Source organism: Oncorhynchus mykiss, chromosome 25 (genome assembly GCF_057628025.1).
Source record: "Oncorhynchus mykiss isolate SJ-2025 chromosome 25, ASM5762802v1, whole genome shotgun sequence".
In the NCBI taxonomy this organism is placed as follows: domain Eukaryota; kingdom Metazoa; phylum Chordata; class Actinopteri; order Salmoniformes; family Salmonidae; genus Oncorhynchus; species Oncorhynchus mykiss.
This window is the reverse complement of record NC_143046.1, coordinates 25,186,949-25,210,090: the sequence shown is the minus strand read 5'-3', so window position 1 is coordinate 25,210,090 and position 23,142 is coordinate 25,186,949. Positions and strand designations below refer to the sequence as shown.

At 43.3% G+C, this 23,142-nt stretch overlaps 2 protein-coding genes across 8 annotated transcripts; both read left to right on the top strand.

The window, feature by feature from the left end:
• Positions 1-157: 157 nt before the first annotated feature.
• Positions 158-6,150, top strand: simc1 (SUMO interacting motifs containing 1). 5 transcript variants are annotated; one of them, XR_016491589.1, is made up of 9 exons: positions 158-837; positions 1,527-3,083; positions 3,163-3,489; positions 3,668-3,823; positions 3,977-4,087; positions 4,268-4,380; positions 4,493-4,649; positions 5,019-5,103; positions 5,815-6,150. XR_016491589.1 is itself a non-coding variant. In XM_090219452.1 (9 exons), the coding sequence occupies exons 1-9, from the start codon at positions 694-696 to the stop codon at positions 6,021-6,023; spliced, it is 2,883 nt and encodes a 960-aa protein (XP_090075578.1). In that variant the 5' UTR covers positions 158-693; the 3' UTR covers positions 6,024-6,150. The 5 variants fall into 5 exon arrangements, 1 of the variants encoding a protein (XP_090075578.1); XR_016491588.1 differs by having other exon boundaries at positions 3,668-3,828; XR_016491586.1 differs by having other exon boundaries at positions 3,668-3,828; positions 4,249-4,380; positions 4,493-4,780.
• A 497-nt stretch (positions 6,151-6,647) lies between these two features.
• LOC110504819 (CCR4-NOT transcription complex subunit 6) lies at positions 6,648-22,092 on the top strand. 3 transcript variants are annotated; one of them, XM_021583641.3, is made up of 12 exons: positions 6,648-6,843; positions 7,562-7,686; positions 8,015-8,201; positions 8,435-8,520; positions 8,629-8,733; positions 8,810-8,878; positions 9,027-9,184; positions 9,351-9,505; positions 10,203-10,357; positions 16,816-17,049; positions 17,283-17,491; positions 18,829-22,092. In XM_021583641.3, the coding sequence occupies exons 1-12, from the start codon at positions 6,830-6,832 to the stop codon at positions 19,063-19,065; spliced, it is 1,734 nt and encodes a 577-aa protein (XP_021439316.2). In that variant the 5' UTR covers positions 6,648-6,829; the 3' UTR covers positions 19,066-22,092. The 3 variants fall into 3 exon arrangements, with proteins under 3 accessions (XP_021439316.2, XP_021439317.2, XP_036826282.2); XM_021583642.3 differs by having other exon boundaries at positions 6,652-6,729; XM_036970387.2 differs by lacking the exon at positions 6,648-6,843 and adding an exon at positions 7,399-7,456.
• Positions 22,093-23,142: the final 1,050 nt, after the last annotated feature.

The following is a 23,142-nucleotide window of genomic DNA, read 5'->3' as shown; positions in this document are numbered from 1 at the left end:
ATTGCAGGGAATTTCCCCACACAGAAAAAATCAGTCCTGTGGCCGGGCACAGAATATGTGTGGTCTCCTCTTTGCGATCCTTCTACTTTACTAGTTCATGACCGTCCCTCGTTAAATAAAAATACAATAAAATACAAATTCATGACCTGCATCTCCCTCTACTGGTAGGCGTGGGGTCAGTTAAACTGGGTAGATCTTCCTCCACTATGACCCAACTCAAAACAAGGAAATGGAAAATGTAGCTAGCTAGATGCGGTTTCAATCACTGTTACACATTGTAATTAGAATTGGCTAGTAATGGTAAAGAAACTTGAGTAGGCGTGACATCGCTGTTATTTAGAAACTGATATGATCAAAATCATTTTAATAAGTAACGTACACAGCGGCAGGTGTCACAAACGGAAGAAGTCCATGTAACGTTAGCTAAAGTATCGCGTGACCGCTAAAACGAAAAAGTTTGCGGATTTGCTTTGTTCTGTGGCTACTTGATAAATGTTGTGACTCATTTTGGATCATCTCTTTATTTACGGCATCGATTTCATAAAATGGATAGAATTTGCTCGCTGTATTTTAGTTACGTTCGATAGCTATCGTACCATCAGACTCATGAGTGCTTCCCGCTGGTTCGCTGGCTAACTAGCTAGCTAGGTGCTAGCTAAATGGCTAGCTAATTTGAGAAGTTCAAAGTTAGAGATGGATGATATAATTTCGCTCAGCTCCGGGAGCGGAGAGGACTCGGATGTTGAAGTTGTTGGTGTTTACAGTGACACCGAGAACAAGGCCGAAGCAATACCATTTATCAGAGGAGGATGGGTCAATCTGGCTGCCTACACACCGGTAAGTGTTCCCCGTGAAGTTGCAAGGGCTACCCGAACATCAACAGAAGAGGTATGTTTGGCATGTGTGAAAATACAAGAGTAGGTAACTTGCAGGCCCAAATGATGTAGTAGTACAGAAAAAAAGTTGTTGGCATTGACAGCTAGCTAATTAGCTGTAGGTTAATGTAACGCAAAACCAGCTGAGGGCGTGGCGCGTGCCGCAAACTGGCGATACTGTAGACAGACGGTCATTGGTTGGTCCACTTCACTCACCAACTCAGCGGCAGTTTGGCATTTTCTGAACTTGTTGACCCGACCTAACTTTTCTTATCAACATGTTTAAATGATAGTTAACGTTACATTGTTGTTGAAGATATTCAATGTGGTGTAACAGATATTCAATGTGGTGTAACCACTTAACCAAGTTTACCTGGTAATAGTTTGAGAGTAGACCAAATCGTGTTCCAGCTAGCGAGCTAACGTTAGATAGTTAGCCGTTATAACGTAACGACGCGACTGTCCAAAAATACACCTGGTCAGGCCAGGGTTAATGTTTTTTGTTGTTGATGATATTGAGAATATTATATATATTTCAGCAACCTGAGATCAGTCAATGCATACACTTAAATTATATTTCATTTATGTTGATGTTTACCTCATAGAACTAGAATGAGATTCTATTTACTGTGGTTCACCTGTCTCTTTCAGTTTGTGATTGACATTACTGGTCGGAGGTGGGCACTACCACCACCAAGGAGGCGCAGGAGGAGGGACCCAGGTGGGCCTGTAGAAGTGGTGGACTTGAGTGACAACAACCTCTCTGATCACTCAGATCCAGGGCCGGTGAGTCCACTACCTCAGGGAGAGAAAAAGACTGAGGGACTTTCAAAACACAAAGGACCACATACCAAAAGTCCAGATTCTCTGTCCTGCTCCCCAACTGAACAAGAGTTGGAGAACAAAGCTGTTTTAAAAGCAGAAGAAAGGGACATCCTTGAGTCCAATCAGAGTTCTCTCAGGGATTCATCTTCAACTCAAGATGTCAAGAATGCTGTGAAATGCTCAGATGTAGACATTCCAAAATGTCCTGTCAAATCACCAAGTGTGCCTAAATCTGAACCGCCAGCAGGGAAGGCAAAAGCCTCAGGGTCTTCCTCTTACCAGATAACTTGGGAGTCACAACAGTGCTTGGGTATAACTTCTCAACCACTGTGTGAAGGGAAAGGAGAGCAAGAATGCCTCAAGGCCAAGACCCAAACCTCAACCATTCCAAATGAAGCTCTGACTAGCTGCACTGGAAAAGTAGAAAATCATGCATTGGAAGAGCAAGAAATAGAGTCTATGTTTACAACGGACAAACCTCTTCTGACAGAGGAAAGGGAAGAACCAGGGTCTCCACAATCAATACTCTATGCTACTCTCTCCCTCTCCCCCCAAAGCCTAGACAGCCCCTATTACGACCCTGATGATATAGACCCAGACCCTTTCAGGTTCTCAGAGGATTGGGGTGTACATGAAACTCGGCACAACGACACCTGTTATTCCCCTACACACATCCCCTTTGAAAGCTCTCTCTCTCCACCTCTACCTGATGATCAGACAGTTTGTCTCAACCAGAGTGACCCAGATAACTACCCCACCAGTACACACAGTCTTAAACAGGATCCAGTCTACCCCTATTGCTCTCCTACCAATGGCACAGGATCAGTGCTGTTGGAGGAAATAAATCAACTTCAGGCCTTAAACCACACCATCTTCAGTCCCTGCTCTCCTTCCATAGAACCAGACCAACAGGCTCCCCAGAATTCCCAGCTAACCACCGGCTCCAACTCCCCTGGCTCCTGCATGGGAGGAACTCATAGCAATAATGAGAGCCAGCCTAACCGGACCCCCAGCCCTACGTCCACAGTCATCCTAGCTGGGGAGTCCCCAGACTGGCCTGTGGATGAGACTGAGGCAGACCTGGTTATGGATAGCCCCCTGTACATGTGTAGTAGTATCCCTAGTGACCCTCCCATGTCGCTGCGGTCTGAGGACATGGATGTGGAGGCAGGGCCCAGATCTCCTGATGCCAGCCAGCCTGGTTTGGGGGCTGAGGGCTTGATGACTACTGCATGGAGGGATGGCAATGAAGGAGAGGAGATGGGTGGAGAGAGGGTTGGTGGTGAGAATGACATGGAGGTCAGCAGAGAGGACAGGCGCTATGTGTGTCCAATCCAGCTCAGGAAACTGAGGCAGCTGATGGCTGGACCAGTTCAGCACCTGGTAAGTAGGAGAGACATTTTCCCCACATTTTCCTGTGTTTTCTCTCACTCTTCCGTTGTTTCTCTCTCTCCCTCTCCAGGAGGATGAGGAAGAGGAGGATGATGGTTTTGGTGACCCAGAGCCTCTGTGCAGACAGAGCTTGAGCCTGGTGTACAGCACAATGGAGGAGAACTACCCAGAGGGCACCCTGCAGCTGCTGTCTGACCTGCTGCAGCCCCGCTTCTTCCCCCCCATCGACATCACCACCCACCTCCTCAGAGGCATCCTGCTGGACCCCCAGTGTCCCAACTTTCTCTGTCTGGAGGCCTACACTCTCCTCATGAGGACCCAGAGGCACAATCACACTGATCAGACCACTATTCCATGGGACTGGGAGCTGTTGACGTCAGTCATGGCTGCTGAACAGGTAATGACAGTGACAGGCCTCTCTCAGCACCTTAACAATTGATTATGATTGTACACCCAGTTTTTATTAGAGCAGTGAGGGAAGCAATGTTTCCACACGCATCAGGTTTACAGGGGTATTATGCTTTTACTAGGATAGTTGATCTGACCACCTTCCTGTCAATTATCCTCTTCCTTAGAGCCGTGGCAGGAGGCTCTGCTGTGAGGTGGTGCGTATGCTGCTGCAGTACGTCGTCCAGACCATGGAGGATGACTTCCGGGTCAAACTTTCCTTCCGTGATCTCCACCATTCCATCGCCAAGGCAACCCTGTCATGTGATGTACGGTTCACCCAGGTCAGGTGAGCATTGTGTGTCCAGGAGAATAAAAAATATATATATTTGTCTTGATCAGTTCCTGAGAAAAGAGACAGGTGTGCATTTTGTTGAGGTTTGTATGACAATTTTATTAGTGTTTAATTATTTTCTACATCTTCTCCCTCCCATCAGAGATGTTATCAATTGGCTCTTTGCTGCTATTGTGAAATCAACAGGGGACAAAGACAACATGTCTGCTGACATTGAGTTGAAAACACAGAAGGAAAAAGATGAACATCTAAAGTGAGTTAAAAATGACAACATTCCACACCCCTTGACTCATTGTTTTGAGATTGGAAATATAGCACCCCACATTTCATATCAGGTCAGTTTTAAGGATTCAGAATAGAAACAGAGTACACACAGCCAATGTGTGTGTGTGTCATGTGCCTTGTGTGTGTCAGAATGGTGTTCCTCCTCCAGAAGATGCTGTCCTTTGCCTTGGAGGTGGACCGCTCCCCGGCTCTCAACTCCAGCAAACTCTCTGGGGAACTCTTCCACACGCTCATCAGCACTGTCTGTCTGAGACAACACAGGTCAGGGTTTGAGGATGGAGGGGATGTTGAGATGAATGGACGCGTCAAGAGGACTATGCTTGCTGTGTAGAGACAGACAGCATCAACGCTTCACCTCTCCTTTCTTGCCTAGGATGCTGATGCTGGAGACCCTGGAGAGCAGACTACTGAGGTGTAAGCTGATAGAGCACCTGCTGCACCATGCAAGTCCACAGAAGACCCCTCTGCCCATGTCTCTGAGTCTGCTGCTACACTTCCTACACAACGCCACCCTCCCACCTGACCCTACAGTGAGTACTAGTACTGCACAACGCCACCCTGACCCTACGGTGAGTACTAGTACTGCACAACGCCACCCTCCCACCTGACCCTACGGTGAGTACTAGTACTGCACAACGCCACCCTCCCACCTGACCCTACGGTGAGTACTAGTACTGCACAACGCCATCCTGACCCTACGGTGAGTACTAGTACTGCACAACGCCATCCTCCCACCTGATTCTAAGGTGAGTACAAGCACTCGATTTTGAATTGATGAAGGAAGTCATGTTAATTTCTATGGCATCTCAAAAAACAGTACACGGACCAATTTCTTTACTAAAATATTATGAGAAGTCAAAGGTATGTAGCATAGGCTCAGTCCGTCTCTTGTTCTTCAGGATGGAGCTGAGAGCTGGAAGAAGTGGGAGGAGTTGGTCCAACTACTATGGATGTTGTTGCTGAGCTATGAGGAAGTGATGAAAGGTGGGTCACTGAACGATTCACCCATCAAAACGAGCATTCCTGAACAGTTTAACTTTTAAGTTGGTCACAGCCTCTTTAGGCTTTCCCCTTAGTTTTGTCCTCCTAACCCAGGGGTTCCCAAACTTTCTTGACCCACGACCCCATTTTGATATTTAAAGAATTTGCAACCCCACCATGTTCTTTTTTTTTATTGGGACTGACAGTCTATAATAAAATCAGTCTGAAGTATTTTTGAGAGTATTTCAGTCTGACGGAAGTATGGTTTGAAGTAAATGAAATGTATTTGAAAGGTTTTGGGAAGTTCAGAAGATCACCAGGCAATCATTGTGTATGATCTTCTGTGTTGAAAATAACATATATATTTCCCAGTCTGATTTTGTGCCTAATCTTGTCCACTCTGTTCTAATATGACTTGTGGGCATTGCAGAGGGAAATAGAAGACACATTTTTCCTGAGAGTCTTGTCTTTCAGTGATGGGGGTCATTATATTTTGTTGCTTAAACCGTTCAAAGATAGAGCCACATTTTGTAGGACGAAAACAGAAACCGCTCTGTTTATTACAACCACATCTAGTGGCTACCGGAGGTTAGACAACCTGGTTCTATGAACCAAGCAAGATTTCTCTCGCAAACCTATTTTCAAATCAGACGACCCTTAGTTTGGGAAATCATGTCCTAACCCATCTGCACTTTGACCCCTTGAAACCTCCAGGTCACCTGCGCTCTGCAGTCACCGAGCGAGGGGGCTACGGTCGTGCTCCAATCCAGACAGTGAATGATTCTTTGTCGCGGTTGGCGGTCCAGGAGGCTATAGAGGCCATCCTGTCCAGAGCCCAGGCTGACCTGGGCCAAGACCTGCCTCCACACGTCCACGAGTCCCTCACCTACCTGCAGGATCATCTGCTGGCCTCCGCCCATTGACGATAAGCTCAGCGCTTTGGTTCAAGCGGCTGTTGAATGATTTCTATTTATTTTTGTAATGATTCATTCAGTTTTCTAATCTTTCCCCCAATGAATTGTTTTAAATAAATATTTATTATTTTTTTAACTAATTGTCTTATCTATGTTTGCTATTGATGTAGTAGTGGTGGGACCTGTGTAGATAGTCTGACTGCATCCAATTATCTTTTTCCCCGCATCAGAAGAAGTAAGCCAGTAATTCCAGACCCATATGCTGATAGTTTGCATGGTCTCCAGTCAAGTGAAGAAACAAGTGAATGAAGAACATAGTTTAGTGTATAGCTCAGCCTGCCCCTTCATTAGGAGTTGGATTACAGTGGCCATGATTTGCTCATTATAATGACCAATGAATGGTTCACCTCATAAGTTCAGAGCCATGTGATATCATAACAGTTTGATTAACAGCTGTTGATTCTTGAACACACCCCTGAAGTTGCGTTTGGTCCATAAATTTTCACCCAAAGTCGTTGGTTCAACCACATATGGTGCGGTCCGTCCAAAAGCCAGCCAATAGCATCAAGCGTTGTCATCGTAGAGAAGGAAAAAAAGAGTCCTGACAGTCGCCATGATGCTTGTTTTCTCCCTGTGATACAGCAGCGGAAGCGAGTGAAGCAAGTAGAAACAAAAGAGCACGAGCACGTCCTCGCGAGTTGGTATGCGTTTGCAGGTAAAAAAAATCAACACAAGCGACGAGTTTATTTGGATGAGATAGATCCACAACTCGTGTTTCAAATTACTACTGCGTGGATATTACCTTACCTGGCCATATGAAGTCGGACAGGTTAGAAAAATGTGGCTATCTAGCTTTCAGCGGGGGTTTGCTAGTTAGCCATAACATAAGTGAGTTAGCTAGTTAACGTTTGTTGTTGCTCAGCTAGCCTAGCTCACGTGTTATGGTCAGTTATAAAATAGTTACGCGAACCTTATCTTAATTAATTGGTTAGCTAACTATCATTCTCGCGAAGTTATTCGGTATTAATGACCGTTGGCTAACTTGCTACCTAGCCCCTAGCTAACATGTTAGGCCAGTTAGCTATTGTTTTCCTGACTTTATGGCTTCAACGCGCCACTCAATAAGCTGGCCAGCCAATTTGTTATAATTGGCTGGTGATTGTGGTTATTGCTTTGTGTGACCTGGTGTGTAGCTAGCTAGTTAGTTAACTTAACGTATGTCATGCCATGAATATTACATAAATACAACTTTATTTAAATCACTGGGCGGTAATCTGTAAAACAATACATTCTTATGACATTGTAACTGAGTTAATTATTTCTGAAATTAGTAACTGCCAGCCAATAATAGCCACATCTTTCTTGTGCTTCATTTCCAGAAGTTGTCAAACTCAAGTGACACTCTCTTGAAAAGTTACAAGGATGTGCTGAATGGCCGGCCTGTGCGTGTTTGCAAAGTTTAGATTTGCACAATGTATACCTCAAGGTGTTTGGCATGTATTTTATCAGTGAATAATGTTAATAGTTATTAAACCTTTTCTACACAGTGTTACAGCAGGAATGCCCAAAGAAAAATATGACCCGCCAGACCCCAGGCGGATGTACACCATCATGTCAACTGAGGAGGCAGCCAATGGAAAGAAGTCTTACTGGCCTGAGCTGGAAATCACTGGTGAGCACGGCAGGGGTTGGCCCGGAGGCTGTGGAGGGGTGCTGTTCTCATATTAGGACTCAGCATGTGGGGATAGTCTAGGCCAGTTTCTCTCAACCTTTTTTGTAACGTGACCAGCATTCTCGTCATCCTTTGAAGATAAGGGCCTCTATTATAGGCCTGCATTTTGTCTCGACCAGGAAGTCCAGCATGAGTGTTTACTTATGTCCATTCAAATTGGGTAGAAGTCAACCTGTATCTGCTTTGCATAGAAAGCCATCAAACAGAGACCTGACTCACCAGTGTATGTTCATCTACCGGTCTCCCCCCTCCACATTTCTGTCTCCAGGTAATGTCAGGAGCCTGAGCCCGTCTCTGTGGACTCTGACCCACCTCACTGCCCTACACATCGCTGACAACTGTCTGTCACGCATCCCACCCGACATTGCCAAACTACACAACCTGTTGTACCTGGATCTATCGTCCAATAAGATCAGGAGCCTGCCGGCAGAGCTCGGCAACATGGTGTCTCTCAGGTGATTCGCTGGGAACCATGATTCACTTTGATCTAAACTGGGCTTGTAACTGGTTGGTGCTGAAAATAACCATTGTCCCATTTTAAAAAGCCTGTTTGGTTCACATATTTGCTTTTGCCTGTATTGATGACTGGTCAATGTGTTTATGGTTTATGGGAAGGTTGAGGAAGGGGCTGTATTGTCAGGGGGGCTAGTCTCTGACACTTGCGTTTCCATGTGTCCGCCCTCAACAGGGAACTGCTTTTAAATAACAACCAGTTGCGGGTTCTGCCATTTGAATTGGGGAAACTGTTTCAGTTACAAACACTGGGGTTGAAAGGTGAGTGTGGCTTATCGTCTTGGTAACAATTATGTCCTAGAGACCCCATTGTTGATCCCGTGGCATTTATTTGATGTCATTCAACATTGTGTTCTTCACTCCTAACAGGAAACCCTCTTGCACAAGAAGTCATGAGCCTGTACCAGGAGCATGATGGCACCAGGAAACTGCTCAACTACCTGCTGGACAATCTGGCAGGTTCAATCAAATGCAGTAAGTCTGCCTCTCTCACACCATTTTTGATATTATAAAAAGTACCAATGGCTAAGGTGGACAACCGTCTTCCCAGCCCCCACAGAGCAGCCCCCGTCCCGGTCGTGGATCGCACTTCAGGAGCCTGACCAGACGAGGCCTTCTGGTGAGAAGCCAGCAGACAGTCTCTGTACACACAGTACCCCAGCACATCACACAAAACCACAATTCAATATAAGTATAAATTAGGGGGGAAAAGCATTAAGGTGAATAAGATGCTATTTCCTATTTTTCTCCCTGTTCCTCCCTCTCAGCATTGCTCTCTGTTATGTGCTACAACGTGCTGTGTGATAAGTACGCCACACGCCAGCTCTACGGCTACTGCCCCTCCTGGGCCCTCAACTGGGAGTACAGGAAGAAGTCCATCATGCAGGAGATAATGAACTGCAGCGCTGACATCATCAGCCTACAGGTACATGTTTAGCTCAACCAGGGATAAACGGCTTCTGTCCTTTTGGTTTCTCGGATCAATTCATGTAACTGATTGCCCAAAGTGCGCACACTGGATTTCCCTGGTACATCTTATGGTTGCATTCAGTCATATCTGTCCACTCTTGTTATTGCTTTGTTTTCAACAGGAAGTGGAGACAGAGCAGTACTACCAGTACTTCCTGCCAGAGCTGAAGGAGCAGGGCTATGAGGGCTTCTTCAGCCCCAAGTCTCGAGCCAGAACCATGCATGAGTCTGACCGCAAACATGTGGACGGGTGCGCAGTATTCTACAGGACAGAAAAGTGAGTGCAACTGAAGTTCTGTCAATGCATCTTTTTCCCCCCTGACCTCAACACTCAATTGCTAGGTATCCATACCATTGGCAACAGATTTTTAATTTGAATATAAAAAATTACTAGTTACATTGGTTTCCATTGTATTTTCATCTCCGCTGATGGTTATTATATAGCTAATGTGCCCACTCTGGTTTTGACACATGCTCTCTCGCAGATGGGATGGGTAGGCTACCTACATGATTAGATTATTATGGATAAGAGCAATTTATTTGTCAAACAGCAGCCGAGCATCAATCATGTCACCAGAATAACACCCTTGATTTTTATTGGAGAGGAACAGAAAGCTCATCACCGTGCACTTTCACTACCCTGAAGTTAATAGTTCATTTAATCTGTAGCCTAATAACCTGCATGCTTTTCCGAGTTGTAGTGGGAGGACAACACGTCATTTCCTGACTCCCAAGTTTACTTCAATGTGATGGTTATCAATATTACATTTTTTAAACAAAGATCCCACCTTGTCTACATTTGGAAAGTTAATCTGACAAATGTGATGTTTCCGTCAGGCATGTCATGACTTTCTATCTGACTTTAATTGCATAAAGGTTGGATGGAAACCTGGTTAGTGACTTATAACACCTCTCCCTGCTTCTCTCCCTGTCCACCCTTGCTTATCTTTCTTGCTCTGTCCTCCCTCTCTCAGGTTCAGCGTGGTGCAGAAACACACGGTGGAGTTTAACCAGCTAGCCATGGCTAACTCTGAGGGCTCTGAGGCCATGCTCAACCGGGTCATGACCAAGGACAACATCGGAGTGGCCGTACTGCTGGAGGTCCGCAAGGAGATGATGGAGGAATCCTGTGAGTACTTATGGCCCTGTCCTATTTCTCACCCTAGACCCTGCCTGTGGCCCTGTCCTATTTCTCACCCTAGACCCCACACCTAGCACCTGCCTCTTCATCTGGTTCTTACTCCTTTGGAGTTCATAAGACTGAACAAGTATAAGTAGGGATGCAACGATATGACATTTTTGGCCAATTCCAGTATCCCCCCCCAAAAAAAGATATTTAGAATTTTAGCAACCTTTTTAAGTGTTCTAGTACAGTTAAATAGTTGAGATGGTGTCATATGTTAATTTGTTCAGTTAGGAACAGATTGTTTAACTTAAATTAGAAAAATTACACATCCGTCAATGTATTTTATCGCACGACAGACAAATATTTTAGCTGCCCTGCGTTACAAAGATGGTTAAGTTGTTGGTGGCTCTTCCTACTATCCAGTTTTGACCGTATAGAGAAACTTAAATGCTTTCAAATAAATATTGGTTTAAACTAAAATGCAGTTAATCATTTTAGCTTTAAATGCTTGGCAAAATGACTCGACTGTCATAAACTGCTATAAATGGCACAACTTAACCTTTTCAAATGTGCTCAACTGACTTGATTAGTAAAATGAGAGCAAATTTACAACGCATCTAATCTTTCATTTAAGTAATATTTGTATTTTTTTAAACACTTACTTTAAAATTAAATGGAAATCTTGACCTATGCCAGCCATGAATTAACAGAAAATCCATTGGGCTTAGTAAACATTTTTCCAGTGACACTAGATGCCTGGGTTACAATATGACCAACCATTTACAATTTTAACATTTGGAGGTTTGGGGGAAACGGTGCTTGTTCCTTCTCCAGTAGTAGTAGTAGTACATTTTAATACAACATATTGCTTTATTCTTCCATTCCAAAGGATCATTAGGCGTAGGTGAACTTTGGCAAATGTTGGCCGATGTAGTAACAGAAAATTAAAATAGGTCTGACACACACTGACCCAAAAATTATTTTGTTGACATTTACGTATGTCCCCATTACCAGTAAAACATAAACAAAACGTATTTCTTTCACTTACAACCAGGATTTCATCATATGTCAAACAGTGAAGTTTCAGCCCTGTCTGTCCATGGCCTCTTCAGTCGTGGGTCCTCTTCTTGGGTGTGTGCTGTTACTGTGTCCGTTTCCATCTTGTCTAACATTTACAGTAACCCTTTTTTTTTGTCTGCGTCGAAGTAGCGTTCCTTGTACCTAGCATCGAGCATGGTGGTGACACAGTAAAGAGGCTCAGAATGCCACAGAATTTCTTGTTCACAGCATCTTATGCAAGTTTTAACCCCAAGGTCTGTGTCGGCATTTATGTTGAGCAGGGGTTTCAATGCCATGACAGAGGGTATCAAGTCTGCTGCAGACGCAGTTGAAGAGCTTATTTCTCGGGTCAGTTGTTCGAATGGAGCTAGGACTGTTCATGTTTTCAATGAGTCTGCTGGTTTGTACTGATTGTTGCCGGTAACTCCTAGTCTGTAGCGTACATGCCAAGCACTCATTTTTGTTCCAGCAGGCTCTCCATGTAAATAGGACTGTTCCATCTGTTGGAAACAACTTAATTAAGCCTTTGAATTTTCACTCCAAGCTGCTCCTGTATTGCTTGCAGGTGGCTGTATGCTAGCGTCGAGTGTTTAAAATAACTTCCTACCTGTTGCCATTGTCAGACATGCTACATTGGGCACCAAAACCTTCATTCACAGCCAGTTGCACCGTGTGCCATGCATGGCAAACTGGCGACTCCGTATTCTTCCGAAGCCTTTGTCGTGTTACGTGCATTGTCACGATTCACAGGGTGAACTTTTTGGGAGATTTTCCAAGTTTCAAACATTTTCTCAAGTGCCATTGAAATGGCAGCCGCTGTATGAGAACCAGCACATTCTTGAACATGCAATATGGCTTCCCTCGGTACAAAATCCTCATCAACCAACTGTGCTGTCAGACTCCCCTTGCTCATGGGGCTGATGTTGCTGGTCCAAATGTCAGTTGTGACTCTAATAGCTGCAACACCCATAGCAAGTAGCTCGTGGATGTGCGATTCAACAATACTCCAACTCTGGTAGAGGAAAATAGTGCCTACTTGATCGCGTGAACCAGGGCTCGATGTGCTTGACCAGTAGGCGACTGGCAACATCCACAACAGAGCGGTTGATTGTCAAGGGCAATGAATTACATTATCTTGGCATTAATGGATTTCGCTTTCGAGTTGTCTCGCTAAAATTTTCGCACTGTTTCATCTTCAAAACATTTTCAAAGTAGCTCATTACTGTTTTTCAAAGTAGCTGCACTTATCTTCAGATGAGAAGTGCATCAGCCTTCACTGTGAGTAGCCTACGGCTTCATCTTTATCATTGGATGAGTCAGTGTGCCACTGGACATTTTATTTAGTAGCCTACTGTATGTCGCCTCTCAAATGCGACATGCAAATTATCTGTTTCCTAAGCTGAAATAAATATCCCAGAAATGTTAAATGCACATACATGTGTCTGTAATAAAGCACTTTCTGTGGGGAAACATTTATTCTGGTTGTCTGGGTGGGCCTATGCCAACCCATGGCTGTGCCCCTGCTCAGTTGTGAAATCCATATTAGGGCCTAATGAATTTTTCAATTTACAAATTTCCTTATGAACTGAAATTACATATTTAATTTATTTTCAGTGTTTTGCAAGAGTTATGCAAGAGAAGGTGTGGTATATGCCATAGCTAAGGGCTTGGCACAACACAAAGTGGAGTGCCTGTGTACAGCCCTTAGCCATGGTATATTGGCCGTATACCACCAAGCACTGAGATGCCTTATTGCTATTATAAACTGGCTACTAACTTAATTTAGAGCTGTAGAAAGATGCTTTGTGATACCCGTGGTATACGGTCTGATATACCACGTCTGTCAGCCAATCAGCATTCAGAGCTCGAACAACCCAGTTTCTAAATATATTTCACACACTAAAAAGTATGTGGACACTCCTTGAAATTAGTGGATTTGTCTATTCCAGCTGTACCTGTTGCTGACATGTATAAAATTGAACACACAGCCATGCAATTTCCATAGACAAACATAGGCAGTGTAATGGCCCGTTCTGAAAAGCTCAGTGACTTTCAACATGGTACCGTCATAGGATGCCACCAAATTGCCTCTGGAAGCAATGTCAGCACAAGAAATGTTCGTCGGGAGCTTCATGAAATGTTTCCATGGCCAAGCAACTGCTCACGAGAACAATCACCATGTGCAATGCCACGCATTGGTTGGAGTGGTGTAAAGCTTGCTGGCATTGTACTCTGGCGCTTTGGAAACGCATTCTCTGAAGTAATGAATCACACTTCACCATCTGCTTGTCTGAGGTTCTGAGCACTCTGGAGCAGGTTTTCATCAAGGATCTCTCTGTACTTTGCTCCGTTCATCTTTCCCTCGATCTTGACTAGTCTCCCAGTCCATGAAAAATATCCCCACAGCATGATACTGCCACCTCCATGCTTCACTGTAGGGATAGTGCCAGGTTTCTCCCAGATGTGATGCTTGGCATTCAGGCCAAAGTGTTAAATCTAGGTTTCCTCTGACCAGAGGCATGCAGGTCCTTTAGGTGCCTTTTGGAAAACTCTTAACCTCTCTAGGGTACGTGGGACAGTAGCGTCCCACCTGTCAACAGCCAGTGAAAACTGCAAGGCGCCAAAAAACAAATCTCATTCAAATTCCTCAAGCATAAGTATTTTACACCATTTTAAAGATGGAATTCTCGTTAATCCAGCCACAGTGTCTGATTTAAAAAATGCTTTACAGCAAAAGCACCGCAAACGATTGTTAGGTCGTCACCAAGTGAGAAAAAAACACAGCCATTTTTCCAGCCAAAGAGAGGAGACACAAAAAGCAGAAATATAGATCAAATGAATCACTGACCTTTGATCTTCATCAGATGACACTCATAGGACTTCATGTTACACAATACATGTATGTTTTGTTAGGTAAAGTTTATATTTATATCCAAAATTCAGAGTTAACATTGGTGCGTTATGTTCAGTAGTTCCTTAAAATGCAGTTGATTTTTGCAGAGAGCCACATCAAATTACTGAAATACTCGTAAACATTGATAAAAGATACAAGTGTTATTCACAGAATTAAAGATATACTTCTCCTTAATGTAACCGCTGTGTCAGATTTGAAACAAACTTTACGGAAAAAGCAAACATGCAATAATCTGAGTACAGCGTTCAGACGACAAAATCAAGCCAAATTGATATCCGCCATGTTGGAGTCAACAGAATTCAGAAATAGCATTATAAATATTCACTTACCTTTTGATCTTCAGAATGCACTCCCAGGAATCCCAGTTCCACATTAAATGTTTTGTTCGATAATCAATCCTCAGGTTGTTTTTACAATATACAATATATCAACTGGGAATGCAGCTTCTTCAGAGAGAGAAAATGGATGCTCCATTCTGTTGCGCATACAAAACGCTATTGGCACCCAGCCATACAATGACGCGATGTGATCTTCCTCGCTCATTTTTCAAAATAAAGGCCTGAAACTGTCTGAAGACTTCACACCATGGGGAAGCCGTAGGAAAAGGAATCTGGTTGATATCCCTTTTTAAATGGAGCGACGGCAGGTTATGGAACATGGAGCTTTCAAAATAGAAGCCACTTCCTGGTTGGATTTTCCCCAGGTTTTCCCCTGCAATATCAGTTCTGTTATACTTTTTTTTTTTTTTTTCCCTAATCTGACAATTATATGCATATTCTGGGCCTGAGAAATAGGCAGTTCAATTTGGGTATGTTTTGAATCCAAAAATCTAAATACTGCCCCCTCAAGAGGTTAACAAAGGCGTATTTGCGAAAAAAGCAGAATCATTGCACGAATGTACCTAACCATAAACCTCAATGCCTTTTAAAATCAATACACAGAAGTATATTTTTTAAAACCTCCATATATAGTTAAAAGAAATTCATGTTAGCAGGCAATATTAAACTAGGGTAATTGTCACCTCGCTTTCATTGCACGCAGAGTCAGGATATATGCAACCGCTTGGGCCGCCTGGCTTGTTGTGAACTAATTTGCCAGAATTTTACATAATTATGACATAACATTGAAGGTTGTGCAATGTAATGGCAATATTTGATATCATCATCATGTAATACTACAGTACAGATTAGATTTAGTAGCTGGTATATTGTCAGCATATAGTTTTTTCACGTTAGATAAAATACGGAACTGTTCCGTATTTCATTGAAAGAATAAACGTTTTCGACATGATAGTTTCCGGATTTGACCATATTAATGACCAAAGGCTCATATTTCTATGTTATAATTAAGTCTATAATTTGATAGAGCAGTCTGTCTGAGCGGTGGTAGGCAGCAGCAGGCTCGTAAGCATTCTAACAGCACTTTCCTGCGTTGGCCAGCAGCTCTTCGCAATGATTCAAGCATTGCACTGTTTATGACTTCAAGCCTATCAACCCTCGAGATTAGGCTGGCAATACTAAAGTACCTATTAGAACATTCAATAGTCAAAGGTATATGAAATACGAAATAGTCCTATAATAACTACAACCTAAAACTTCTTACCTGGGAATATTGAAGACTATTGAAGATATACCTGGGAATATTGAAGATAAAAGGAACCACCAGCTTTCGTATGTTCTCATGTTCTGAGCAAGGAACTTAAACGTTAGCTTTTTTACATGGCACATATTGCACTTTTACTTTCTTCAACAACTTTGTTTTTGCATTATTTAAACCGAATTGATCATGTTTCATTATTTGAAACTAAATTGTTTTATTGATGTATTATATTAAGTTAAAATAAGTGTTCATTCAGTATTGTTATTGTCATTATTTAAAAAAAATATATATATATATTTTTAAATTTTTTAAATCGTCCGATTAATCAGTATCTGCTTTTTTTGGTCCTCCAATAATCGGTATCGGCGTTGAAAAATCCTAATCGGTCAACCTCTAAGGTCTAATCTGTTGTATTCGATACATGTGAAAAATATTTGATTTGAGTATCATAGCAAAGGGTCTGAATACTTAGGTAAAGGTATTTCTGCTCTTTATTTTTAATACATTTACAAATATTTCCAATCTGGTTTTAGCTTTGTCATTATGGGATATTGTGTGTAGATTCAGGCTTTAAAAAACCAACTTTAACAATGTGGTAGAAAGTCAAGGGGGTGTGACTTCTATCCGAATGCACTGTATGTGTAATCGATTAAACTAAAATATTTTATTGTCGCTTCATTGTTTGAATTCAAGACCAGATTGATCTGTTTGTCAGTGTCCGATTAGTCAATGCCCGGGGCCTGTGATTTTCTTAATCTGGCCCAGTGTGTACAACTCTTTTTACTTCAATCCTAGAACTTCAAAAGGGGAGTGACTGCTGCGTCTTGAGTTTTCCTTGGCTGTGCTCTGCCTTTAAAGTAAACCCCAAACTTCTCTCTCTCCTCTCCAGCGGGGAAGTCTCTGCACGGCATGGAGAAACAGCTCCTACTGGTGGCCAATGCCCACATGCACTGGGACCCGGAGTACTCTGACGTCAAGCTGGTCCAGACCATGATGTTCCTGTCTGAGGTGAAGAACATCGTGGACAAGGCCACGCGCAGCCTCAAACTCTCCTCTGTCTCTGGGGAGACCAACAGCATCCCTCTAGTGCTTTGTGCTGACCTCAACTCTCTACCAGACTCTGGTGAGTGACTGAGTTAGAAAGGAAGGGAAAGGTACAAGCAAGCAGTGTAGTGATGGGCACACTAGCTGCCTGTTAGGTGATGGTTACTGTGAATGAAGTATGCTAGGTGGACAAGTGTCTTCATTGTGTTCAGTAGGGCAATGGAAAATGAACATCTTTCTTATTGAATGTTTAGTTGGCTCATTCCCCCATATTGAACCGGACCAAAGTAAATCCCTACCGTCTCTCCCCAGGCGTGGTGGAGTACCTGAGTCAAGGTGGAGTGGACTGCACCCACAAGGACTTCAAGGAGCTGCGCTACCTCGACAGCCTCACCAACTTTAACTGCAATGGCAAGAATGGGAACTCCACGTCCAACTCCAGGATCACCCATGGCTTCAAGCTGAAGAGCGCCTACGAGGACAGCCTGATGCCTTACACCAACTACACCTTCGACTTCAAGGTGAGGGAGGCGCTCAATCACAAGCATATCAGAAGCACTGTCTCTGAGGCCTTCTCTTGACATATTACAGATTGCTGTTTTGATCTGGTCCTGATTAGTCAGGAAATCCTGTTTTTCTAACATTACATTTGACCTAACCCCCCACTGTTGTCAGTCTTTACTGGAACGTACACCTGCTTTGTAAAGGTTTCATCTAATCTGACGTGTGCAGAAAAATAATTGACTGCTTTTGACCCAAAAATACACAAACTAATTGCTGGACAATGTCTGGCAGAATACATCCTGATTTTTTTTTTTTTAAGAAATAAAAATAATAATACATCACATTTTATGGAGGTTGGTGCAGGTCTTTCCAATTGCATTATCTCTGTAGCTTACTCAGTCTACCTGCCTGTTTTGAGGTCAGACTTGCAACGTTGAATCAACTGGTACTAGCCCGCACCAAAGAGGTGCATGGCTGTATGCCTGCAGGGAGAAGTGTTTGTACAGAAATATCATTCCATTTTAAGGAAGAGTATAATTTACTTCTCTTTTCCTGTACATCAATAAATATTTAGTTATGAAGATGTGTAAAAAATGCTGCTCAATAAAAATCCCTGTTCTGTGTAGGCAATGTCATGGCGACATTGGCTAGCTAAGCTCATGCACATTAACATTTCATCGTGTCTAATGGTCATCTTGTGCCGATCTGCACATGGGCAGGCCTTCAAATCAAAGGCATGTCAGTTTGTCACTTTCACAAGGTTGGAGAAATAACATGTTCAACTTAAGACATTGGCTCCAATTTAGGCTGTGCCTTTAGATGTCGAGCAAATTGACAACCCAAGAAGGAATTTTTCACCTTTATTGACTTCTCAAACCCAAGACCCTGGCCTGGTCTGCCGAGTCTGCTTCGCTAGCGTTCCCTGACGTATTGCTCTGTTGGCCCTCTGGGTTTAGAAACTCTGCTGACATTTGTTTTCTGTTAGGCCTAAGGTTAGCCAACAGTCTGAGAAGGTAGTGTGCGGTGAACTTGAGTCTGTCTTGTGTCTAAACTGCTAGTACAAATCACATTGGACATGTAGGCTTTCTGTTACATGTAGCAAGCAGTTTGTCCTTTGGATTGTTTATTTTTGCTTGTGTAGATCAATATTCATTGCAGTCACTTACATGTGGTCTGTGCACTCCTAAAACGGCATTAGCCACATGACTGGATCTATTTAGGTTTCCATTAGATCTGGCCAGTAAATCTCATTTGTCCGGTAAACTAAAATGGGGTCTGCCAATTGCCCGGCACACATTTTCCCTAACAGAGGCTGCTCCTCACTCATCCCCCTCTGTTTTTTTTCTCTCCTCAGGGTGTGATTGACTACATCTTCTACTCCAAGCCTCAGCTCAACGTGTTGGGCATCCTGGGTCCCCTGGACTCCAACTGGCTCCATGAGAACAGTATCAGCGGCTGTCCGCACCCCCACATCCCCTCTGACCACTTTTCCCTGTTCACCCAGCTGGAGCTGCTGCTGCCCAGCACTCTGCCCCAGGGCCAGATCAACAACCAGGTCAACGGCATCCACCTGCCTGGAGGCCGCAGGTAGTCGTGAGACACCACCGGGGGGAGGGGGGTGCTGTAATTTGGTTTTCAGCCTCCCTCATCGCCTCTCTTCTTCAAACTGAAGGAGCAAGACAAGACAGGCAACCATCCTGTTAAAAAAGAATCAGCCGTACAGTGAGGTCTGGCTGACAGGGATTTCTGTTATTATAGATATATATTTTTTATTTTCCTTGTTTTCATTTTGATAATGCTAAAGTAAATCCTGTCTGTCCATTATATTATCTTGTGTTTTAGATCCCCCTGTCATTCTTACCCATAATGCTTTTCTAACTCCTTAACAGATAAAGGATGGTAGCATCCAATCTCACAATATCCCCTTGGCCCATTATAGGTATTGAGATACATTTTTAGCAATACCAGCAGATTCTTGTTGACTTTGACATGACCTGTGCAGTCTTGAACAATGGCACAAGAAAATCTGTCACTTGAGAGCTGTGGACACCCTTCACGAGGCAAGGAGAGAAAGGACACCACTTCTCAATTTGAGCTAATGGTCTGCTGATTGTCTGTCCTATACCAATCTCAAACCAACAAAAACAGTGTTAGACTGGACGGTCTCACTCTCCCTACCAGCCAAGGCTCGGTGGGCCTTCGCTTTTCTCTCCCCTGGGCTCAATGTGATGGTACTTAGATATCTACCATATATCTGGAGCATCCCATAGGAGAGAGTAGCGCTCCTCCCCTCTGCTATAGGGCCCATCTCTGTGGGTCCGCTACTGTGGTGCTCACCTGGTGCTACCAGTCCTCTGCATTGACTAATAGAACTCAGTCCATTGTCTCCCTATCCAAGTGGTGCAATAGAAACTAACCCCACTGGTGCATTAAGACTCACTGAGGTTTTTAGAAGTGTTATCCTTCAGGCCACCAAATACAATTGTCTGGACCCACGTGTGGCAAGCTTAGCTCTAGTTAGCGCAGGTTTGTCGGCTTGCAGGTCAGGCATAGTGCTAGAAACGCATCTGGATTCTCTGGACTGAAACCAAATTTAGTGATTTTAGTTGCATAACATGTGGCGATCCCCTTTTGCACACTACCTCCTGTTTGCGTACGCATCTATTTTCTTGTTCATGACTTCGTTTGGACCAATTACCACCTTTCGTAATAGGGAATAGGGTTTTGGCTGAGGGGCAATGGGATGGGGAATTGTTAACAAATTTCACTTAGTTTGTTACTTTTTAAGCAGAGGGAGGTCACTAGCTGATTTACAGGAGTTTAAACCAGCAATCCTCTCACGGTCACAGATCTTGTAGCGCTGTCTCTTGAGGCCAGTAGTGACTTTCCCCTAGCCATAAATTCCGTACTCTACAGCAGTGGGGTTTTTCCACCAGTGTTTGTACAGAATATAAATGTAGATTCAGTCTTTACATGATTGTATATGAGCCACTAAAGACCTGTTTTCTGGCGGTTTTTGTACTGATCTGGTTTGAGGAAAATACAGGATTGTATTGTAAACTATGACTACATTTTTATCCATGAAATGTTAAGAAATTCAAATTACCAGCTTGTACAAAAGACGTAAGGGGTTGTTCTGGGCGTTCCCCCCACCCAGGTTAACTGTTTTGATGTATCAGTATTGATTGGTTTCCTGCTGTCGTTTTGATTTGAGGGCATGTTGCTCAGGTTGTAAATAGATCTACTGACGAAACCTCCTGATGCTTCTCACCCTTTCTATTAATAAGCCTTCCTGCCACCAACCTAACCTACCATTCATCCATTCACAGTTCAGGCCATAGTAACACCAAGGCCCGTATCCACAAAGCCTACGAGTGGGACTGCTGATCTAGGATCTGTCCATATTATTCATTATGATCTAAAAGACACAACTGATCCTTACTCTGTGACACTTTGTGGATACCAATAACACCCTATTCCCTTTAGTGTACTACTGTTGACCAGTCCTGTGTGGCTCTGGTCTCGAGTGTACTACATGGGGAAATACGGTGTCATTTCAGATTTGTCCTAAGAGGGATTTCACATCACACCTCCACTATCCCATAATTCCAGTGTTGTACAACCGGAACATTGTGCCTCACCGTCGCAGTTTGTAGTCTTGCACTATTTACAATTGGCAAACGCCGGAACAACCTCTTCGGTTTATTTTTAAATACTGTGGAGACATTTGTAAAGATTTGATGTGCTTTTGGCTTATGTTAGGGATATAATTTTTTGTATGAGCTGTGAGCATGTTATGGGGTGTGTGTGTATCTCTCCTCCTGGGTGAGCCATCTAGTAATCAGGTATGGAATATTTGTCTTGTTTTTTTCTGGGGCAAAGCAAAGACCTCTTGTAAAGCCACCTCAGTTCCATAATGTTTTGCACCCTCCCTGTACTCTGGAACCCTCCTAGAACCCCTTTATTGTTCCCTATCCCCATAGCCACCTAGCCTCTCTTGACCCTGCCCCGGCCTCCACCACGGATCTGAATTCTGAATCTACAAAAGCATGTTCCCCTATTACCCCCAGCCCCATGTCATACCCCCTTAACGGTCAAGTGTATTCCTTTAGTCCTGTCTTTTTAACCCCTCTACTGAAGCCCCAGGATGGTTCCAGCCACTCTGGTACCATCTGTAGGGCAGGCTGTCAGGTGGCCCACACAGACATGTTGCTGTTATCTATCTCTCTGTTTTATCACTGGGACCAAAACATGAAATATGTCAATAGTGACTGACACTTGCAACTGTCACATTTTTAACAGGAAATGTAATGATGCACACCTATGATAGTTGCCCCGTCTAGCCCACAATTTGTCAATTAAATAAAATATGATCACCTTTTAAAGTAAATATGATACTGAAGCCACTGTGCTAAAGTTAGCATTTTATGAATTTTTACAGAGGAAAAAGATTGAAATATTAATGTCCTTGTTTGAAAGCTGTTTTCGGTCCCTACTTTCCCCATTTTGTTTTGAACAGAAACCAATGTCTGGTTTGATAACCCTGAATTGCTGATACTGTTGTAGTAGCTTTTTTGTAAAGTGTGAATAAAATATGTATCATGTTTCCTTTCTAAAATGTTGAATTGTGTTTAATGTGTATTCTGATTGCTACATTGTTTTCACTTTAACTCATTGCTTTTTCCATACCTCTCCAACAACAATGGTTCTCTTTTTGGTAGATCATTTTCTTTGACAAACTGTGGACTTGGCCGACTTTGGGTTGCTCTAGAAGTGGGCGCAGAATGCTTATTGAAGGAATAATTCCTAATAGTTATTTGCCTTTCCAAACGTGGATATTGAACTTTTATTTTTCTCAACTTTTTTGGGGGGGTGGGGTTGTCGCTTAGGCTTAAGATGTATGTTGTCTTAGAACCGGGGGAGCGTTTTACTGGTTGATTCAGTTGTAGACCGCACTATTGTTGACTAGTGTGAAACAAACTCCAGTGTAAAACTAAGCTGAAGGTGTTTTGCTGGTAGATGGACTGGTCCTGTGAGCACTATTTGTTCCATCTCACTGTTCTTGTTTCACAGTGGCTAAACCGAGTAGGTCGCCAAGCCTACTAACCCTCACGTTTTGAACCCCCAAAATAGTTTTGGATTGGGGGAATAACACGACTTGATGTCACCATGAGCATTGGTTAGTTAGTGATCACTAACTGTTTACTGTTAACTTCTAGGTATTTTATAGGACTGACTGGCTCCCTGTCAAGGTGTTTTTACTGTTGACTTCTAGGTGTTTTATAGGACTCCGACTGCGCTCCCTGTCAGCTGCTGTCACCACTGTCATGACTTGTAGGACTGTAAGGGAAGGAAGTATTTTCCTTAACCTGAGTGTTGCATTTATCCATGTCAAAATGAGTTTGGCTTGCAACAGTCCTAATGTCAGATGGGTTATTTCCATTCCCCAGAAAGTTGGCAATACCCAGACAGTCACTAAGAAAATGTTTTTGAAAGTTTCAAAATAAAATAATTTATCTAATACATTTTCAGTCATCTATTTTCCGCTATTAAACCGAGGGCAATATCTGCTGATTCCGATCACCCCATTCCAGCATTTTCTTTCCTCCAGCTTGTATATTTAGGCTTCACACTCACCCCTGCTGATAGTGGTGGTAGGTTGGTCAGG